This window comes from Onychostruthus taczanowskii, unplaced genomic scaffold (assembly GCF_017590055.1).
Source record: "Onychostruthus taczanowskii isolate IOZ18803 unplaced genomic scaffold, ASM1759005v1 scaffold140, whole genome shotgun sequence".
NCBI lineage: Eukaryota > Metazoa > Chordata > Aves > Passeriformes > Passeridae > Onychostruthus > Onychostruthus taczanowskii.
Window position 1 is genome coordinate 1,159,919 of NW_024498574.1, and position 20,882 is coordinate 1,180,800.

At 35.9% G+C, this 20,882-nt stretch overlaps 1 protein-coding gene across 8 annotated transcripts in view; it reads right to left on the reverse strand.

Moving 5' to 3' along the window:
* The window catches only part of TMEM161B (transmembrane protein 161B), a 48,662-nt gene that overhangs the window by 22,726 nt on the left and 5,054 nt on the right, over positions 1-20,882 (reverse strand). For 6 of the 8 annotated variants that reach the window (XR_005952163.1, XR_005952164.1, XM_041398119.1 and 3 more), the window contains exons 2-7: positions 18,207-18,310; positions 13,705-13,785; positions 8,545-8,642; positions 6,720-6,876; positions 1,434-1,585; positions 857-917 (exon numbers count right to left, since the gene is read on the reverse strand). Coding sequence is in view for 6 of the 8 variants with exons in the window: in XM_041398119.1 (XP_041254053.1) it covers positions 857-917; positions 1,434-1,585; positions 6,720-6,876; positions 8,545-8,642; positions 13,705-13,785; positions 18,207-18,310 (653 nt within the window). In the remaining 2 variants the exon portion in view is untranslated. Of the gene's footprint in view, positions 1-856; positions 918-1,433; positions 1,586-6,719; positions 6,877-8,544; positions 8,643-13,704; positions 13,786-14,504; positions 14,623-18,206; positions 18,311-20,882 lie in introns of those variants that run through there. The other 2 variants (XM_041398121.1, XM_041398122.1) reach the window with 2 other exon arrangements.

Genomic DNA, 20,882 nt, shown 5'->3' on the forward strand with positions numbered 1-20,882 from the left:
TGAATACAGAAGGTAGTGACTTTGCAATAGCTTAGGAAAGCAGATTAAAGAAAGGCTAAGAAACACATGGGACTCAGTTAACAGTTTCCCATAAGTTTATTCATAAATTACACTGATCTAGTTTGAGGAAACTTCTGTTCCTCAAAAATAAAGATATGCCATGGCTTCTGCATGATACTTGAGACCAACCAAGTAAGAAATTTAATGTTGTGCTCCCAGTGATGAAATGGTCCCTAAATTTTAGCATGCATGTATAAGGAACTGTAAGAGATATCCATTTTGCAAGATACAAAGGCTGCCTATGACAGTGTTTGTGTATTTACGTAACATCACGAGCTATGGCATACTCCTTCAACAGTCTATATGAGGCTTGAATGTCCTGTAGAAAGAAGATGTTTTTGCGTGATAGGAACACAGCTACAACCTGAAAACAGGACTGAACAACACAACTTATTCTTAATGTGAAATTTAACACAAACTCCATCTTGTAGCTTTTGCACACTCCTTTTATATGCCATAGGAATGACAAAAATATTTAAACAATCCTTACTGAAGAGAAACACTGTGGAAAATGTGTTTACAACTTTGAACTATATTTTATGAACTACAATCAAAATGTCAATAATGGAATTATCTCCATATTAAAATGAAAACTTTAATGCAACTTCAGTTACTTGTGGGTACTTTCAGATCTTTTCATTAACTTCTTTAAACTATTGTAGGGATTATGACCATATACAAAAGCAAAACATGCTAGACAAAAGCTAAGAAAATCCAAATGGTTCATAAATTCACATATAAACAGACAAGTGATAAATTTACATATAAACAGACAAGTGCATTTCCAGAAACTTACTGGGATTCCAAACCTTGTTTTTCAAGAAACTGCATAGCACTTTCTGAGAAATTTGAGAATCCTGCAGGGAAACATATATTTATTTTATTACAGTACAAATGAATAATCTCCTTTGCAAAATAAAACAGTGGGTACCAAGTAATCTATTAAACAATTTTTCATATGTCTAGCAGAGCTCTTTCATGTGCTAATTAGTTGGCCACAATACAACAGAATTTGATTAACAACATCTGTAACATTTGGACACTTTGGAAAGATGAAAAAAGATAACTTTTAATATTCTTTTCCAGTAAAGCAGCTACACTTTACTATGAAAGTCAAAAATGGCTAAATCTGTAACTGGAAGGCAAATAGAATTAACAAAACAAACAAGCTAGGCAAAAATTAGACTATTTAAGAGAACAGCAGGAAAATGTACAGGATATTATTTAGAATCTTAATTTCAAAGCAAATTTTCTTAGAAGCATGTAATTTACACCATTCATTTTAACACAAATTTTCTCAAAAACTCTGAAAATATTTTTTTACAGATCATGCAATCACTACAGCTGTTTCAAACACTAAAGAAAGGAGTTACCTGATTCCAATCCAAACTCTAGATAGTTTTCTGTCACAATAAGTATTGCCATGGCTTTCACAAAGAAGAAAAAACCAAAGGTGACACAGACTGATCTTTCACCTCCATCCTCAACTTTGAAATAGTGAGTAGTCAATGAAAACAGTACCTTACTACGTAATAAAAAAGTCAAGGAAAATTAGGTTTGTAAAACTAAGAATTATAGTCTTGTATTTTGGTAATCTACACGGTTGTTCTATGGTGTGCATTTATTTCTTTTGAAGGTAGTATGTGTTCCGCCAATTTCAGGTTAAATTACAGAACACATTAAAGCATAATAATCACATAATACCTAGCCAGAGTTTTTATCTAGGCTTACTAATAGTAAGAAAGAAGACACATGGAAAGATGAACTTATATTTCTCTCCTTTCAGACAGAATCATTTTGTTCGGAAAATACTTTTAAGATCAAGTCCAACCATCAACCTAACACTAGCAAGTTCACCACTAAGCCATGTCCTCAAGCACTTCAACTACGCACACATTTGAGACTTCTAGCTCAAACAGAGTTAGGACAACAGCACACTGAGTCCTTTCTAGGAAAGCAAAATCTATCCCATGTTCACCTTGGAAAAACAAAGTCAGTCTTAAAACCCCTCTATGATCTTGTGTGATGTATCAAATCCTTTTATCTAGCCCCACTGTCACAAAGACAAACATATAAGAAATTACCTGCTCTGTTATCAGGGTGTTTTAAAAATATTTTTGAGGTATTCTTTTTTTACACATTTCTAAATCAGTTCTAAAGTATAACAGATTAGGATAAACTTTTCATGATACACTGTCAAATCTTATTACTACGAACTGTAGCTCATTGTAATTTAAATGGTATGCAATATCCAGTCCAGATTTAAATAAAGAATTTGGAGATAATTCCAGGCATTACGTTATTTGAAAAAAATACAGACACAGAGGGAAAAAAAGATTTTAAGAGTAACCTGTACCACTTTTTTCCTCCACTATGCAATAGTGCAGTTGTATTTGCCTATTTCTAATACTGAAAAAAAATTAATATGTAGAGTACATGAAAACATTTTTAGAGGTATGTATTCAGTAAAACATTTGAACAATCATCAATCTCTCAAGAAACTATGATTATGCTGCAACAGGCAGCACACATTTAACATACACACTGCTGAATTTTATGTATATGCAGAGAGGTTCTAATATGCACAATGTGGTCTAAGGATAGCATCTAGAAATTCTAATCTCATATAGTAATCATCTTCAGACCCCCTTATACTTTACAGAAGGAACTGATACATCAAAAGGAAGACTTATGTCATCACAAAAAGAAGTACATAATAGATCACACAGACTGTGTTCCGGACTTTGTTTCTCTAATAACACATGCTTAAACCAAGGCCCTTTTTACAGCTAGGGACATTAATCACAAATTGAAAACACCCTGAAGTTATACAAAGGACTTAGTAAGTTTGTGATCAACAAACCTAACATAACCTATCATCAGATTTATGACCCCCTAGATACTTCAGGACTTCAAGTATGGATTGTGCCTGAAGGATTTGGAAAATTCAAGGAGGAAAAATAAAGCATACTAACAATAAATTACAATTATAGTGCAGATTCAGTACTCAATAAATAGATCCATGATTATTCAAACTATACATGACTGAAACCCTCTGTTAGTTAAATAATTACCACTGCTTCTATTTTTGGGTTGGAGAAGATTGAAGAATTATGGCTTGCTTCATCACTTCCTTTCATTGCAAGACCTAATATTCAGGATCTACTGAAAGAATAATTTGGGAGTATTTAGTACTGAGTTAACAGAATGCCCACACCAGTTCCCCCTTTCATTCAGTTTTTTTTTTTTTGGCCACAAATATTATATACAGTTGCATATTAGATATAGCTGCAGCATTGTAGAGTTTATGGTACACCCTTTTACAAAAATAATTTTATTTTTTAAACTGCTGTGATTATGGAATTTTTGAATTTTATGGTTCATATGTTGAAGTGAAAAAGATCAATCTTCTGTTCCTACTAAAACATATGAAAACTGTGAATTCACAGAAACAGAGAACATTCTGAGTTGGATGGGACCCATAGGATCATCCAACTCCTGGGCCTGCACAGCACCATCCCCAAGAATCATGCCATGTGCCTGACACCACTGTCCAAATGCCTCTTGAACTCTGTCAGGCTTGGTGCTGTAAGCACTTCCCTAGGGAGCCTGTTCCAGTGATCAACCACCCTCCATGTGAAAACTTTTTCCTAATATTCAACCTAAACTTCCCCTGACTTCAGGCCATTTATTTGAGTCCTGTCACTGGCACCACAGAGGAGAGATCAGCGTCTGCCCCTCCTTTTCCCCAACAAGAAAGTTGTAGACTGCAATGAGTCTCGCCTCAGTCTCCTCTTCTCCAGGCTGAACAGGCCAAGTAACCTCAGCCACTCTTCATACAGCTTCCCCTCCTTCATCACCCTTGTGGCTTATTTAGACACTCTCTAATGGTTGAATATCTTTCTTAGTGCAGGACAATACCCTCCCTTGTCTGGCTGGCCATGCTGGGCCAGTTTGCCCTCCTGGCTGCCAGAGCACTGCTGACTCACACTCAACTTTCTGTCAACCAGCAGCACCAGGTCCTTTTCCATGGCACTACTTTCTAGACTCCTGTTCCCTGGTCTGCCCATACAACCAGGGTTGCTTCATCCCAGGTGCAGAGTCCAGCATTTTCCCTTGTTGAAGTTAAAATGGTTGGTGATTGCCCGTATCTCTTTGGGTTTGAATTTGTCGAGGTTGCTCTGCAGGGCCACCCTGCCTTCAAGGGAGTCAACAGCTTCTCCCAGTTTCCTATCATCTGCAAACTTGCTTTGTATCCTTAGTACAACTTTTCACCTCTTAACACACTGGCATGAAACAGAAAAAACACTTGTTAACAAAACACAAAATTGCTCTATATTTGACTTTGACATATCATGTTGACTGCTTTCCATCAAAAATATGTAGGCAACCAAATTTTTCTGAATCCTCCATTACCACAGAATCACTTCTGATCTTGACATATTGAGTTAGTGAGTAGTTGAGTGAGTTTTAAGTATTCTCTGCATCCCAAAAGCCTGATGTCAGAGGAATGAACCTCTTCTGAAATCTCATCTAACTAGGTTCCAAGTGACCACAAGAATTGTTACCAATACCCTCTGTATTGTACCTTCTTCACCCCAAAAGCTGTAATGCCTTGAATATATTATGCTATCTCATTTATGGAGATGTTAAGGCTAATAAAAGGTTCAGACCATGGTTCCTGGTACTGCATCCTTCTACACTGCCACTAATTCCTCATACAGGTACTAAGCACATACTAACAGCAGCTTGCACATTCACACTACTGAAACAAAAATCTTGCACTGACAGGCAACTTAAATATTTTTGAATATTTGGTCATCTGAGTTGATGACCAAATAAAGCAATGATAGAACAGTGTACAAAACCACGGTAAGAAAATGTTACTGTGGTGGATTTTCCTACAACATATAATTCACAACTCTGCTTCACCTAGAACTGCAATTACTGTACTGTTGTTTAAATTGACTACTCCTGAGATACAAGAGATGAAGCAAACAGGGCATTGTAACCAATAAATCTAAGAGTACATTGTGGCTTTTGTATTGGAAGCTTTTTTTTTCATTAGTTCTATTAAACTCCCCCTTATCCTTAAAAATTGGGAGTGATAAGTGTTGGCTATCACTTCTGATTTTTGAAACAGTAGCCACCTCTTTCTCTTTCCTTCTGCAAAGACTAAACTAAAATTCTCAACCTCACACCAAAAATATAAAACAAAGGATGTGCAGTAACAATTATACATTACCTATACTATAGCTATAATACAATTAAAAGGTGCCCAAGAGCCAGACACTGATTTTCTCACACTAGACTAGAAAAATCACCTTTTAGTCCATAGATCTGTTCACTGACATGTCTAAGGGGAAATACCTGATCTGGAAGCATGCTACTGACATTCTTTTTTCCAAATGTGAGTTTACTTTCTCTTCTATCAAGTTTTTATACATTACAAGGAAAAAATTCTGGAGAAATTATACGATTTATGCTTCAGTCTACTTAGAAAAGAACTCCTGTCCATACTATAAAGGCAGCACACATTTTAATAATTATCAAGGACAGGCAAGCATGAAGCAAATTCAGAAGTCTTAGCCAAATGTAAACAAACATTAGAGTTCAAGGTTTTACATAACACCATCAACTACTGCTAATATTACAAACCAACCGAACAAACCACAACACACTAAGAATCTCTAAAGTTAGCATTTATATAGAGGAAACGATTTTGAATATTCAAGAGGTTTATCAACTGTAACTTAGCACTTTATCTGTTCTCAGCTGCTGAAGGAGCAGAGGAGCTGTAGCAATTCTCTTTCCAGTTCACCTTTCTATAATCTGCTCTCCTGAAAGCCCTTAGTCCATTCCACTGCTTTATCTCCGATCATATCTTTAAACTGCAACTTTCTTCCCTAAAGCGGGTATCTGGATTCATATGTAGTACACAGTTAATTACCATGCAAGCATCTGTGTCTGATACTGCCTTCTCCAGTAAAAAAAAAAAACTAAAACTTAACTGTCTTCCACATAACAAAACAAATATTTTATGGTTTGATAATGCCCATTTCCTAAATACTCCACTTCTGTTTCCCTCAGTTTCAGAGGTAAGTTTAGCTTTTCACAGAGCTCAGTTTCTACAACTGTTTACATACCTTATTTTCTGTAAGAATACCTTGAATGTATTTTAAAATTATGAATTCACGCATGTATTTTTGCAGTAAACTAGTATACACATCACTGTGCTAGTCTGATTAGGAAGCATCATATTAAAGACATTAAAAAAAAGAGCACACTAAATTTCCAAATTTCTTCAAAAGTTGTAGTTTCTGTACACATTACTATTTCTGATTGCCAAACTGAGCAAAGTCAAGTCAGTTTAGAACCACTACATACTACAGATGAGCACTAACTATATTTGCATACATGTATTTTTTTCCTAAATGGTCTGGTATTCATGTTAGCAAGCTAATGATATCAGCATTTGCAAAGAGCATGTACAGCATATACATGATTCAACAATGGCATTAGCTTACAGGACTCTTTTTACAAACGCCAAATATTTTTGTATCCTGCCCATCAGTGGCATGGAGATTTATATGAATTGCAGAATGATGTAAACTATTTGGAACAGGTAGAGGAGGATTCAACAAAACAGAAAAGGATACACTGCAAAAGCCAAGACAAGCAGACACCACACTATGCTGATATTCATTTCTTGTGAGGGCTTCATAATGCTGTAATAGGCTTCTGTCACCACATACACTACTGTAGCTGCAACAGTGAAATCCACCAACCACTGATATTCTGGAAAGTAATGCAATGCTGAAAAATATAAGTTTGTGAGTGTTAAAGATATGTTTTAAGGCAGTTACTGATGTATACAGAATGGAGCAGTAATTAAAAGAGGTTTTCAATTGTGTATTAAGTGTATTAAAGTGAAATTTAGGTAGACCAAGATCAACCAAGTGAAACGCAGCAATGAAAATGTTACTCAACGATGTGAACTTCGTTCTTTACTTCTGTCATCCAATACTTAATAACTACTCAAATAGTTTTACTATTTTATCACCTCAGCTTTTATACATTAACATCCTAAATCCAAAAAGCATACTTGATTTAGATTTCGCAACACAGAGAGTAAACAGTTTTCCAGCTGAGTCTGGCTGCAATTCCAGGTAAGAGGGTTTGTTTTGACCCTTTGTTAAAGATTGACATCACACTGGCTATTATTTATTATATTACAAATAAACAGTTCTTTTTATTTCACAAACCCCACCATCTGAGACACTTCATGGTATGCTCACTGAGATTTTGTTAACACATCCTATAAAGCAATAGTTGTTGTGTAAACTTCACTGTAAAAATTCCAGGGATCATACAGTGTTGCATACATTCTGGATGTTATGGAGAGAGTTCCCATAGGTGTTGGAAACTGCAAAGACCATTTGTGACAACACAAATTGTCTCCCTCAAACACCTTCCCCACATGGACATAATCTGAAAGTGAGAAAACTGATTGTTTGACTTGACTATAAGCTACTCTTGGCAAATATATGAAATTGGGTAAACTTAAGTATTTCCAAGTCCTACACATATTTTGAAATAACAGTGTGGTTAGATTTACAAACAAAGTATATCTATTACTTTTCAAACACAGTCAAACCCTATCTTGTATCACTCAGGTTGACAATTACATGACATAATTTCACGAAAGTAACACTAATTGAAACTTGTGAATTTACTTCAAAAACTTAATTTCTGTTACACAAATGCTGTCTCCTAAAATTTAAGCTGAGAAGTCTCCTGCATAGGAATATACATTCTTTCTTTCCATATTTATCCAGAGTACACATAAATATAAAAATGTAGGTTGAAAGAAAATACATATCACACACATACTCATGTATGACCTTCCTGTACAGAATGACTATGATTTAATAGTCAAAAACTGAAATCTAAAAATAATAGTCATACTTTCTGCTTCCTTCCAAAACCTTCCAAAACACTTAATGCTGCATATTTCTGTACTTTCACTTGCCGTTTTTAAGCATTTTACAGGAATGCTTGAGATGTATGGCTGAAAGGGCTTACATTCCAATACTACAGCACATACCCTATGTTAGATGAGCAGAAAGTATGACTTGACATCTGCCAATTGTTGTTTTCTTGTACCAAGCTAAAAACTCTATTTTGAATAGACAATTATGTGATTCTTTCAGTGCTGTCTCATATTGCTATGGATTCCTGATACAACAGTTGTGCTTTATGCTGGATTTTGTCTACTCATCGTTTTCCACAACATTGCTATTAAATGTCACTCATAGAACAATAAAGGAGACTAAGCCCTACTACCTGCTTTCTCATTTATGACCAGTTTTGCTTCTATTCATTGTCTACAAAAAAGATATTTCAGCATTAATTACAAATAAACTCTTGATAGAAAGAATCAGGATATATTGGAAATAATGTATTATTGCTGCATACTCTTACCAACAGTGTCCCTTTCTGTTACAGATTTTGTTTCCAGATGAAGATCAATATCTTTTGGAATGGTTAAGGGTTTGTTTTCAATATGACCATTATATTTTCTGTAAAATAAATAAATAAACAGATAGTACAAGCATGGGTATGACAAAATAAAATTTTATTATACAGAATGACATTTAAAATTTTAGAAAAATGCAGAATGCTTTTTTTTTTACAAATACAAGTATTTTCATGTCTCTAACTAAAAGCAGCACTTTAAGTTCAAATCTTGGAAAACAACCAGATATGTCAATGGCTCGCAGCTATAACTTGACAGACTCTGATATACTGCTGTGGATTTAAATGACTTCCAGATCCTTCAATCTGAGAATGCATTGGGTCAAGATCCTGGGGACAGTATTTATTTCAGCCCACTGATTTTATCTATTCAGAGCTACAGGATGTTCCCAAGGTCAAAAAAAAAAAAAAAAAATAAAAACAAACAAACAAAAAAAAAAACCAAAAAAAAAACTTGCATTAGTCCTTGTCACAACAAACAGTACATGAGCTGACCTAACCTAGATCCTTGAAAGGGCCAACCTAATAGCCATCAAGCAAAGGCAATTTAAGGTATCTTTCTAATCTAAAAAAGATGTGTATTTAGACCACAAGGTGCTTTTCATCTGGTGCTCTCAAACTATACCAATATACTGATTTTAACTTCCCTGAAATTAAGTCATACTAGAAGACATCAAATTAAAAAACCCAGCACACTCTTAAAAGAAGATGAACAAAGTTAAAGAATTTGGTCTGGTAGACCAGCATTACTAACCACTGTAAAACTTCCTTCTCACACTATTAAAAAAAAATCATTAAAGGAGACCAAAAGATGCTTTGTTAGATTAAAAAATCATATTTAAAACTTAAGAACTCTAAAAGGCTAGAAGAAAAACATAAACTGCCACATTTTAGAATACCACCTCTGAAATTAGAAAAGGAGAGGTGGATTTTCCATAGGGAAACAAATTATTGCGATATCAGCATTAAAAAGAAATCAAATCAATCATGAACTTAGTTATCAGGAATGCTTTCATCTCAGCTCATATGTGAGAGGAAAATATAAGCAGAAAACATTAATAAAATGTTTTCATGTTATATTAATGCTTAGTATAACCTGAAGTACAGGAATTGTAACGGACAAACTATAGATAGGAATTGTCCTGGGTTGATTATATGATGCTTTTATCCCAAATCGTCTTGTTCTGTTTATACTGAATAATAAGTTTTACACCTTTAAGACTCTTCCAGAGAGTGAAGAGGGGAGGGAAGAAGCGCGCAGTTTGTTTTCAGACTGCACTCACTCCTCCACATTCCTGCTCCTGGACTGTGTTGTCTGCGGATGTACAGACAGCAGGACAGAGCTCCTTTTTTTTTCCTTTTTTTTTTTGCTTTTAGTTAGTTTTAGCTAGCTGAGGCAAAGAAGTTGCCTGGACTGTGATTTTTCCTTTTTCTTGGATCTGTTCAAGCCTGCTCTGGACTGAACACTCAGAAGAGCACCGGCAGCTCCACCTGAGGCCCCTTGGCCGGGCCTGGGCCGCGGCATTTCCAGCACCAGAGAGACTGATCAGAAACTGAGTGAGCCGAGCTGCAACCCAGGAAGGCGACTGTTCTGAGTTTGGTTTTTTTTTTGGAGCAGTGAGAAGTTTTATTGTTTAATATTATTTGGGTTCTATTGTTTAATAAACAGGTTTCTTTCCACTTTTTCTCCAAGGAGATATTTTCTCCCGAACCGGTTGGTGGGGAAGGGGCAATTGAATCTGCTTTCATAGAGAAGCCCCTTTGGGGGTTATCTCCCAAACTTGCCCTAAACCAGGACAGGAATCAAAAGCATTACTCAAAAAATTCAGTTGTGCAAATCTACACAAGAAGTCCCAAATACTGCCCAAGGACTAGACTACCTGCAAGCTCCTGTGTACTTCCATGTACTGTACTCCTGATTATTTTCCTACTGCCTGTATCCAGGAGTACTATCATCTTGAGTGAGATGAGCATTTTTACCACTGAAGCCACTTCAGATCAACAAAACTTGGTGTTCCTACACTTTAATTATCCCAGAGTACCACAATCCAAGAGGCACAGACAGAACATACCTAGGACCACTGAATGCTGTAGCTCAAAGTAATTTACAGTAGCTATGGACCTTTTCATTAGCCTAACAATTTTATATAATACAAACTATTCAGAAGCAGAAAACCTGCCTAATATTCTTGTGCTCCTAAAGCCTATAGTGTAATACACTGAAGGGTAATATCCACTGAATAAAATTAACGAAAATTTCACACTACAGCTGTTTCTGAGGCAAATCTTCAAACAAGATCCTTGTATCTCCTTTAATCATTTCTCTTTAAATTAATTCAGACTAAGAGTGTATTTAAGGAGCAGGTGTTACACTTTGCAAGACTACAGTCTTGACAAAGCAGATTCTTTATCTTGCAAAGTATTCTTTATCATGGGGTGTATCAAACAGATGCATCCTTATTTCTCCTACATTATCTGTTTCACATTTTCTTGTTGGGATGAATCAGAAGATACACATTCCATTTTGTGCAACCTAAATCAGTAAATCCAAACCAACTCAACAGGAACAACTCCCACTTAACTATGGTTCTTCATGAACCCATCACTTCTTTCAAGGACAGAGAGGTACATTCATTCATGAAAAAATAATTATTCATTCAGCTGTTAAACAAGCAAAGCAAAGAAAACATCACTTAAGCCTCCACATTACTGCTTTAGTTTCTTTGAAGTTTTATATTCCCCTTTGATTAACATTCACCCTGGTACAACCACCTACTACTACTATTGCAAAAGAATGGCAAGGCTGAGGAAAGGTAATAAGAGCAAAGGCACAATTATTATGTGGCAGTGCAATTGTATTTTTCAGTTTAGGGCTCCTATGGGTGGACTTAAAAGTATAATTACATAATTAAAGTTATTTCACATATTAATAAATATCACTGATTACATGGATAATTATAAATTATGCTCTTATTCACAATTATTTTTTCTCATTTTTGTCACAGAAAACTGTTAAGATAAAAAGAGGTTCTTAATTTTAAGGAACATTGCAAAAAAAAAATTATTACTTTACAATTAATAACTTAACCCAGAGAATGGCAGTGAATGATGCTGCATCCAGTTGGCAGCTGGTCACTAATAGTGTTCCATAAGGCTCAGTACTGGGCCCGTCCTGTTCAAGATCTTTATAGATCATCTGGACAAGGGGATGGAGGGCACCCTCAGTAAATTTCCAAACACTAAGTTGCATGGGAATGTTAATCTCCTGAAGGGCAGGAAGGCTCTGGGGAAGGAGCTGGACAAGCTGGATCGATAGGCTGACACCAATAGCATGAGGTTCAACAAGTCCAATTGCTGGGTCCTACACCTGAGTCACAACAATCCTATGCAGTGCTACAGGATGGGGCAGAATCACTGAGAACTGCCCAGTGGAAGAGGATCTGGGGCTGCTGGTTAACAGCGACTGAACATAAGCCAACTTGGGCCTAGAGGGCCAAGAAGACCAAGGACATCCTGGCCTGTATCAGACATAACGTGGGCAGCAGGACCAGGGCATTGACTGTATTCTGTAGTCAGCACTGCTGAGGTCACACCTAGAATCCCGTGTTTAATTTTAGGCCCTTCACAACCAGAAAAACATTGAGGTGCTCGAGCAAGTCCAGGTCCACAGAACCGGGGAAGAGTCTGGAGTACAAGTTAGATGAGGAGAAGCTGAAGGAGCTGGGGAAGCCTGGAGAAAGGGAGGCTCACAGCGAACTTTCTTGATCTCTACAACCGCCTCAGGGAAAGCCATAGCTAAGCGGGGGATGGCCTCTTCTCAATGTTAACTAGTAACAGGATAAGAGGACCTAGCTTCCAGCTGTGCTAGGCGATGTTCAGGATGGACCACAAGAGGAATTTTGTCATGGAAGTGGAATGGGCTGCCCTTCGTGGGCACTATGTGGTGGAATCATCATCCCTAGAGATTTTTAAGAAATGACTGGATGTGGCCCTTAGGGCCACAATTGACATGTGATCAAAGGTTGCTCTCAGATGTCTTTTCCAACCTAAATGAGGCAAATATGATTGCTAACCATGCTGCTTAAGAGCTAGGAAACAGGAAGAAAAATTAAATTAAAATTAACAGATTATATGGGCAGTGCAGAGATTAATTCAAATCTTAAGATTTGTAAGAGAGTTCATACTGGGATAGAAGAAACAGAGCTAGAAAAAACTTCCTGTGTTGTCAAAAAGAAAACCAGAGTGGATTGTTTGGTTCTAAACAAAGCCAATTTAGAAATATTTCATCAACATGGCCAGCTCCACCACCTCAAGATGTCTCAGTTCTTGACACAGCTGTAGTTCTGGTACGGCTGTTCAGAGTTTCATGTCTGAATACCAGAAATCTATTTCCAGCTCAAGCTGACAGACAGCTATTTCATCCCTTCAGTTGTCTTTTGATAGATTCAGGAAGCTCAGTTCTTTTAGCCCCCTTGAGTAAGACAGACTTTGTTTCCTGAATGATCCTAGGCAGCTCTCTTCACCTGTTCACATACAAAATTAATTTTTATTGAACACAAGTGATCAGAACTGTACACAGCAATCCAGATAAAGTTCTACGTTGGTGTCTTGTCCAAGAGGATTAATATTTCCCTCTCTCTTCCCTAGAAATATTTCATATAACACATCCTAGGAGCCCATTTACCTTTTTCAGAGCTGTGTTAAGAGCAGTGGCTTATAGTAATCCTATGTTGAACTAATATATTAAAATCTTTCTTCTCTCACTTCAAGATGAAAAGCTATAATCCTAAGATTTGTTTCCACAGTTTTTATCTAAATGCATACATTCACTAAAAAACTTGCCATTAATCAGCATTTCACAGACCGTTTTACAGATGGAAATTAACGAGTTCTGCATAATTTGGGAATGTCCAACTCTGTTAAACTGAAAAAACATGTTTTGATAAAGAACTGTGACAATTAATGCAAGAAGGGCAGTCATATGCAACTAGCAGCTTTTAACTCATGCTAAGACAAAAGTAGGCTGGTAAAGTTATTACATGAACCATATCATGCTGAAAAAAACCCAAAAGGCAGGGGGAAGGCAAGCTTAAAACAAGTATTTACCTATCTTTTTTACTTTTTCCTCTTTGCTTCCCTGCAAGAATCCGCAGTTCTTCTTCAGTGGGATGTTGATACCACCGTAAGCTAGAGAAAAAGAAAATCTCAAGTAAAATAATACCATTATTAGCAATTTAGAGAATGGCTAACTGCATAACAACACAGATTTATATACTTACTAAGATACCTGTAATTTGTCACTCCTAAGCAAGACACCTTTGTGTGTCAGTACCAACCCTGCCTGAACTGAACAACAACTAGAGTTCAGTTCTCTACAGCAAATGAGGCATTTATACATAATGATAAAGCTTTGCCACTCTGCCATTCACATGAAAGCCCTTCAGTTCTCTAAACACCAACTTTTAAAGATATCATCAAATAGAGCAAACACAGTCATACAAGGTGGGAAAGTTCACTAGAATAATTATACCACTACAATTACTCATTAGAACCATACTGTAAACAACTTAATAAAGTATATGATATCCCTGCCTAACCCAGTAATTTTCCAGAATCTGAAATATCTATTATCTAATAATCATTACCAATGTTTTCTCTTAAGCAGAGCAAATCATAACATCAACACTCCTTTCCTTAAACACCTTCTCAGTGATATCTTCAACTTCTACTAGAAAAAGTGCTATTAAAAAAAATCACTAATTTACACATAGTTGGCCTACGAGTCTTTCCACTTTCACAGATCAATGCAGCATTCACTGCTCATTCATTTAAAAGGCAAGTAATGGTATGGAAATTTTGAAGAGGACAAACAGAGATGGTTAAGTGTCTAAGATGGTATATTTTACCTAAATTTCTAAGTATGGCAAAAACCTTAGCAGCTGAAACAAGCCTTTTCCATATTCTGTCCAGATGTGGGAAGTCACTATGATCTCCACATGTCACTGAGATCTCCACTCTGAAATGCTGTGGTAAAGGAGACCAAGTATTAAAAAGGACAGACATAAGAAATGTGCGTGGAAGCAGAAGGCCACTGTCACCCATGCTGACATGGGTCAACACATGACAAAGGAATCCACCACCACCTCACATAAAGAAAATTTCACCAAGTAGGACCATTCAAATTCATGCTGGTGAATTAGAGATGATGTCAGATCAATTTCAAAAAGTTAGCAAAGGCAAATTTGGAAGACATCAAAACTCAAACAATCTCAAGCCATTTAATAACACTTGATTCCCAGCTCTGTTTTAGAAAGGCTTCCTTCATCTTGGGAACTCTTCAAGAGAAAAGAACGCTAATATCAGCCAACAGAACATCACACAATTGCACACTGCAGATTTCCGTTGAAGGAATTCACCACCGGTTCCAAAACTGAAAACGGCAAATATTACAAATTTTGCATGAACACAGTTTTGGATGGGGAAAAAAGGAATTGAATTTTGTATAAGTAAGAATGAAAGTTACTTCATTAATTTATTTTTATTATGTGTAGTACAGTTCATGGATCTGTGATTTGCAAACTTTGCTGCAAAAGAGACTTCAAGACGAGACAAATAAACCAGAGAAACAAGCTTTTCATCCAAGAAGTCAAACTACTCTGGATATGTAAACTTCTATCCTTCGCATGACCCAAAGCAACTGTGAAAAAGCAGAGATGTATTGTCCTGGTTTGTCATTTACCACATCACTCTGATCTGCACTTGGGATACTAATGATGAAAGTCACCTGGGCGATAAAGAAACTTTTGAAAATCTTTCCTGCACAGAGAGAGAAATGGTACCTAATGCAGCAGAACAGACAAAATTCTTGTTCAGGGTAGCAAGCTAACATAAATCAAACCAAAATTATACCACAATTTGCTCCTAATTATACTACATAATGACACTGCAAGTGTTATCTAATTACAAGTAATAGGATAAAGAGTTTTAGTATTTTTCAGTTGATAAACTCTGCACATCTTGCATTTAAAATCTCAAAACCAAAAGACTTGAACAAACATTTTCATAGAGATAGAGATAATAAAAAGTAGTTTATACCTGTTTTAGCTTACCTATGCTTAAAACTGAAATCCCACAACTGATTACCTTGTGGCTTGGACATATCCAAGTCTGAATAGCAGCAGACACACAGACATGCCCTAGTTGATTTGAATAAAGGTCATTAACGAATCTACAACAAAAAATCCATTTTCTCCTGTATCCTGGCATGGCCTGAAAACATAGTAGCTGAATTAGCTGAGTGACTTAAAAGCAATGCTTTGGTAGAGAATGTTTTATTACTTAAAAATTATGCAAGGCCTATGCAGATATTTAGGCTGCCAGATATTTCAATAAATCTATTTAGTTGCATTCAAGCTCTGAAAATAGCACTGATTGAAAAAGTTTGCATGTCTTAACAAATTTATGTAAATTGCTCTTCAAGATTCAATAATAGCTATTTATTCCATTAACAAGTAACTACCTTAAGTCTGTCTATCCTAACAATTCTTTTAGATTTTGAGAAGTCTTTGTTTCCTTTTAACAGACTTCCCGTAAACACAAACAGCCGTTTTTGAACAAACTAGTCACTTAATATTTCTGTCTTGTCTGATAACATGTTTATCCTCCCTCCCATTTAGCAAGGAACATTTTAGATCCATATTGCCTGCCAATCCTTTGGAAGCAGGATATTCAAACAAAGACACTTAAAAACCACTGTTGGAGACCAAATACTAGTTGAAGTTTACTAACAAAGGTAAGGGGGAGGAGGTGGTAATTTTTCCTTAGACTGCTGGACTGCTTTAGGAATGTGCCCGTACCTGCACACTTACACGTCTAAAACCCTTTACCACCCCACCCACACAGGTCTAACAAATGTCACTGGCAAAGAGACAGCACTATGGAGAAATGGGTAAAAGATAAAAGACAGTTTATCAGGTTAACTAAAAAAATAACTGTTTTTCTTTCTACCATTAAAATTCAGATTCTTGTTGCAGTGAATCTTCTGACTTATTTCTAGAACACAGGATTCTTTCTGACTCTTTATACAATTCCTGTGTTCAGGGAATTATTCAGAGTGCCTGAAATTACAATGCACTAAAATAGCTACCAGATACATACAAGAAAACTAAAAAGCAAAAGGCTACTAACATGGAATGCAATAATAAAATTCCCACTGACTTCAGTAAGAGCAGAATTACCTAAGCACAAGTGCTGAAATCCTGCTTGAAGTATTTATCAATCTGCAGATGCGCAAAGATAAATGAAGAAATGGATTTGAAAAAATATTTAAATAGCAAACTTCTCCCTATCACTGATACATGGCATGCCTTAAAACAAGGATACAGTAATTGAAAACTTCACAAGAGTGAAGAACATGGGCATATACTCACAAATTATTTTGCAAGAGCAATAAGATATTTAAATTTTCAGAGAAAAATTTACATCAATCTTAGACATAAAAGGTACAGTATGCAATTTGAATAATTGCTGATAAAAAAGACTCTCACAGTAACCTCTCACACCTTAAAAATACATGGTAGGCAGTTTCATATTAATTAGTGTTGTGTTCTTTTTAGAGCGCAAGAAAGGTGATTAACACCCTGCCAATATGGCTAACAGTGAAACTTCACACAACAATTAAGAGTATGATTCCTGTTTGTGTTATCCACCTGACAATTATTGATTTCTGTTATATCTAACATACAACTAAAGAACATTTACAGTCACTTCTCATTAGCAACTTGATTGGTGATGAAATCTGGAATATTAAAAAGGAACAAGTGGATAATTATGAGATGCAGAGAAAAAAGTCAATGCAAAGACTTGTTAATACTCCGGTGGAGTACATTATTATTCAAGGATACCCCTTCAGAAAGTAGGCAGTAAGGATTTGATATTCTTGAAATTTTAACAGTTACAAAAGACTGAACACTACCTGCTAATCATACAAAGTGTTCTTCTTACGAAATGAAAAAAACACTACCTATGATTCCTTTAAATATTTAACATGGTGATTTATATTCAAAACAGCTGCTGTTTTTCATTATTATTATTATGGATACAGCCACATAGGGAATGCTCCGCTTGCAACTCATTATGTCTGTTTGATCTATTGTTACAAGGAAGTAGCGTACTGAAATGTATACTAATACTGTCCTTTGATGTATTAAAAAGAATTTTTAATAAATAACTAAGCAGTCTTCATACACAAGGCTAATCAGGAGGTAGATTATCAACAACACAGAGACAGTGCAGAGGAAAAGGAAATCCTTTATTCTTCAGTATATTGTATTGAATTTAGCTTTTTAATAATAAAGGATGCACCTTGTACCTTTAATATAAGAGGTGAACAAAGTTAACTTTATGACTGATACAATTGATAGCAACAAACAAGTATCTTCTTTTACAGCAATACTGTCATTTTGCCTTGAGCCCACAAATCAGGTGTAACAATGCTATGGTAATAAATTCAATAAAAGTCAATTACTTAAAAATGCAAACAAAATCAGTATGTTTTACAGTTACTGCTCTGGTGCATAATTGCATTACCATATTCACACTTATCTTACCTGCCACTACAGAGAAGCCAACGAGCAAGAGAATAGTGAGGTATGATCTTCTGTATGACACTAGCCATTACCATGGTAACCACCAACTGTACACTTATCACACCCTGTAGAGAAGTAAGTTAATAACAAGTCAGTATGTGTTTTAAAAAAGTGGTTAAGTAACTTTAAAAAAAAGATAATTTAGTAACAGTCTGTATAACAGGCATGATACACTGGGGAGGAATGGGAGGAGTGAGGGGGCAGAATACTGAAGCAGTTGAAAAAAAAATCTCTGAAACTTGCTACAATCACTTACAAACTTCATCAAAGGGAAAAGGCATTCGTTCTCAGGTCACCACAGCTAATCTCTCTGAAGAAGTCTAAGATCCTCCCCCTCATAATACTGGCCTCATTATGTATATACAGACATTTTATTTTCTCTTTGTTTACCCATATATGTGGGTTTCTGTCTTCTCTGATTAGTCGTTTTCAAGGACTCCTCTCCACATCATCCTCATCCTTACTTTACCAACTCAGTCCATCACCTCTTTCCTCTCTAAATTCTAGTCAAATACCAGTTTGGCCACACTACTGGCAAAGATGCTCTCGTCCCACTGGGTCAGGTGGATACTGTTCCGTCTTAGCAGTCCTTGCACCTCAAGAAGTCCCACGGTCACATAAGTCAAATGCCTTCTATCAACACCTGCTACACAATGAGTTGTTAAACCTAAAACTCTACATCAACCTTCCCCTCCCTACCAGCAGTATAATCTTTTATCCTAAATAATGCACTAAGGAAAGTGCATGCTCTCTTTTCTTCCTTCAATGCTTTCTCCTTTAGTAAAACACAAATTGTGCAGATACTGCTTTTATTAAAAAACATAGGCAGATGAAATGTTTTTGGATATACATTATTATCCATAATTAAACATGATTGAGGGAGATAGAGACAGCACAAATTATCCTTTAAATATTTATAAACACTTTCAATATGTTACCATGTCTCATAAAAAAGTGCCATGTATAAATAAAAGGAGGTATTACTTTTTATACTTTGAAGTAACACCTTTTGAGGGGGCATCAGATACCATCAAGTTTCTTTGATGCTCAAGAGCCTCTTCACCTTCTCCCTCCTTGGAATTTCTACTGCTTCTACATTTTGGTGCCATCAGCTCCTTGAGGTATCTCAAAAAGTAAAACCTCACTTTTGTTTATGTTCAATTTCACTGATATCAGGAGCTGAATATATTTGAACACTCAAGGTTTATTAAGGATTATGCATAGTTCTGCATACAGATTACTCAAACTAATTCCACCAGCTCCCTAGCTACGGGAAGTACATTCCTAACAAAAAAGTGTTACCACCTGAATGCATAATATATATGCTATACTTACATTACTAAATTGCTAAGGAAGTATATACTCTTTGGGTACAAAATAAACAATTTTAAAATCAAATGTTTCTTCTGATGATCTCACACTAAGCCCTATAACCACTTCCACCCAATGTAAGAGAGAAATCACTGTCCCTTCATCTAGCCTCTCTACTAAATCATTATTCTCAGAATTCACTCTCTTAGGGTGAACTTACATTAATATTTCTCTAGAATAATGTATTTATTAGAAGCACAGCCTAATCAGATGCCAGTATGTCTCTTCATTTACTCCTAGAGCTTCCTGTCTGTAAGGGAAAGAAATTGCCTTAAGACAAGAGAAGGGAAAAAGATGCAAATTGAGGCAATTATTTTTATACAGGGCAGCAGGTCCACTACCTGAGCTAAAATATTTACAATTACTAAAAAGTTTACTAATAGAAACAAATTTCCTTACTCAAAAAAGGCTGCACATTGTAACAGAACCCATGAGGAACAATTTCTCTCTGCCACTGAATGTCTTTCTGCACCCTATATACTCCTTTCAGCAGAAACTTATAATGCTCATTCCAATAAAGTTACTGATGTATTTGATAAAAATAGAAGTACCTACAAACCTTTCAGTGTATAAATAAAAATAATCTAGCAAGTTTTAAGCCACCTGAAAAAAAAAAAGAACCAAACCTGAACCCACAATGACATCCCTAAATTTAATTTTGACTTTGTGGAGGAAATATCCTAATATCCCTCTGGTATTTTTCTAAACTTTAAGCAATTTAAAAATGTATATACATCGATATATACACATACATGCCATATGTGGGCATTTTTCTCGATTCCTGAAGGTTAGTAATCAATCACAAGCAATATAGTAATAGAGAAAAGCTGCCACAAGAAATTTTTTTTAAAATTCACTGCATTAATCTTCCTGCAATCCACCAAGAACACTAGTCACAGGAACACATTAGATGACACAGTGAGTCAAAATAACCTGCTATGTGCACAGCATGATTTTTTGCCAACTCTTTTTGCCTGGAAGTGTTTACACTCTGCTTGTAGGTTTACTAACACACTCCAGAAAAATCTACAATACCCCAAACTACCCCATATTATACGACTAGAACACATTTTCCCTCCATCCCCAAATACAGGGTTCAATTCCCCCACACTTCTGATTCTTCACTTTACACTAATGTCAGTTTAAATTCAAAACAACTAATTTCAGAACCACAAATGAAGATTAGTTGCTGGTTTCCACCAATACCTTACATCCTCTATTTGCACACTCTAAATTAGAAGACACCGGATTCAGATCTTACTCAGA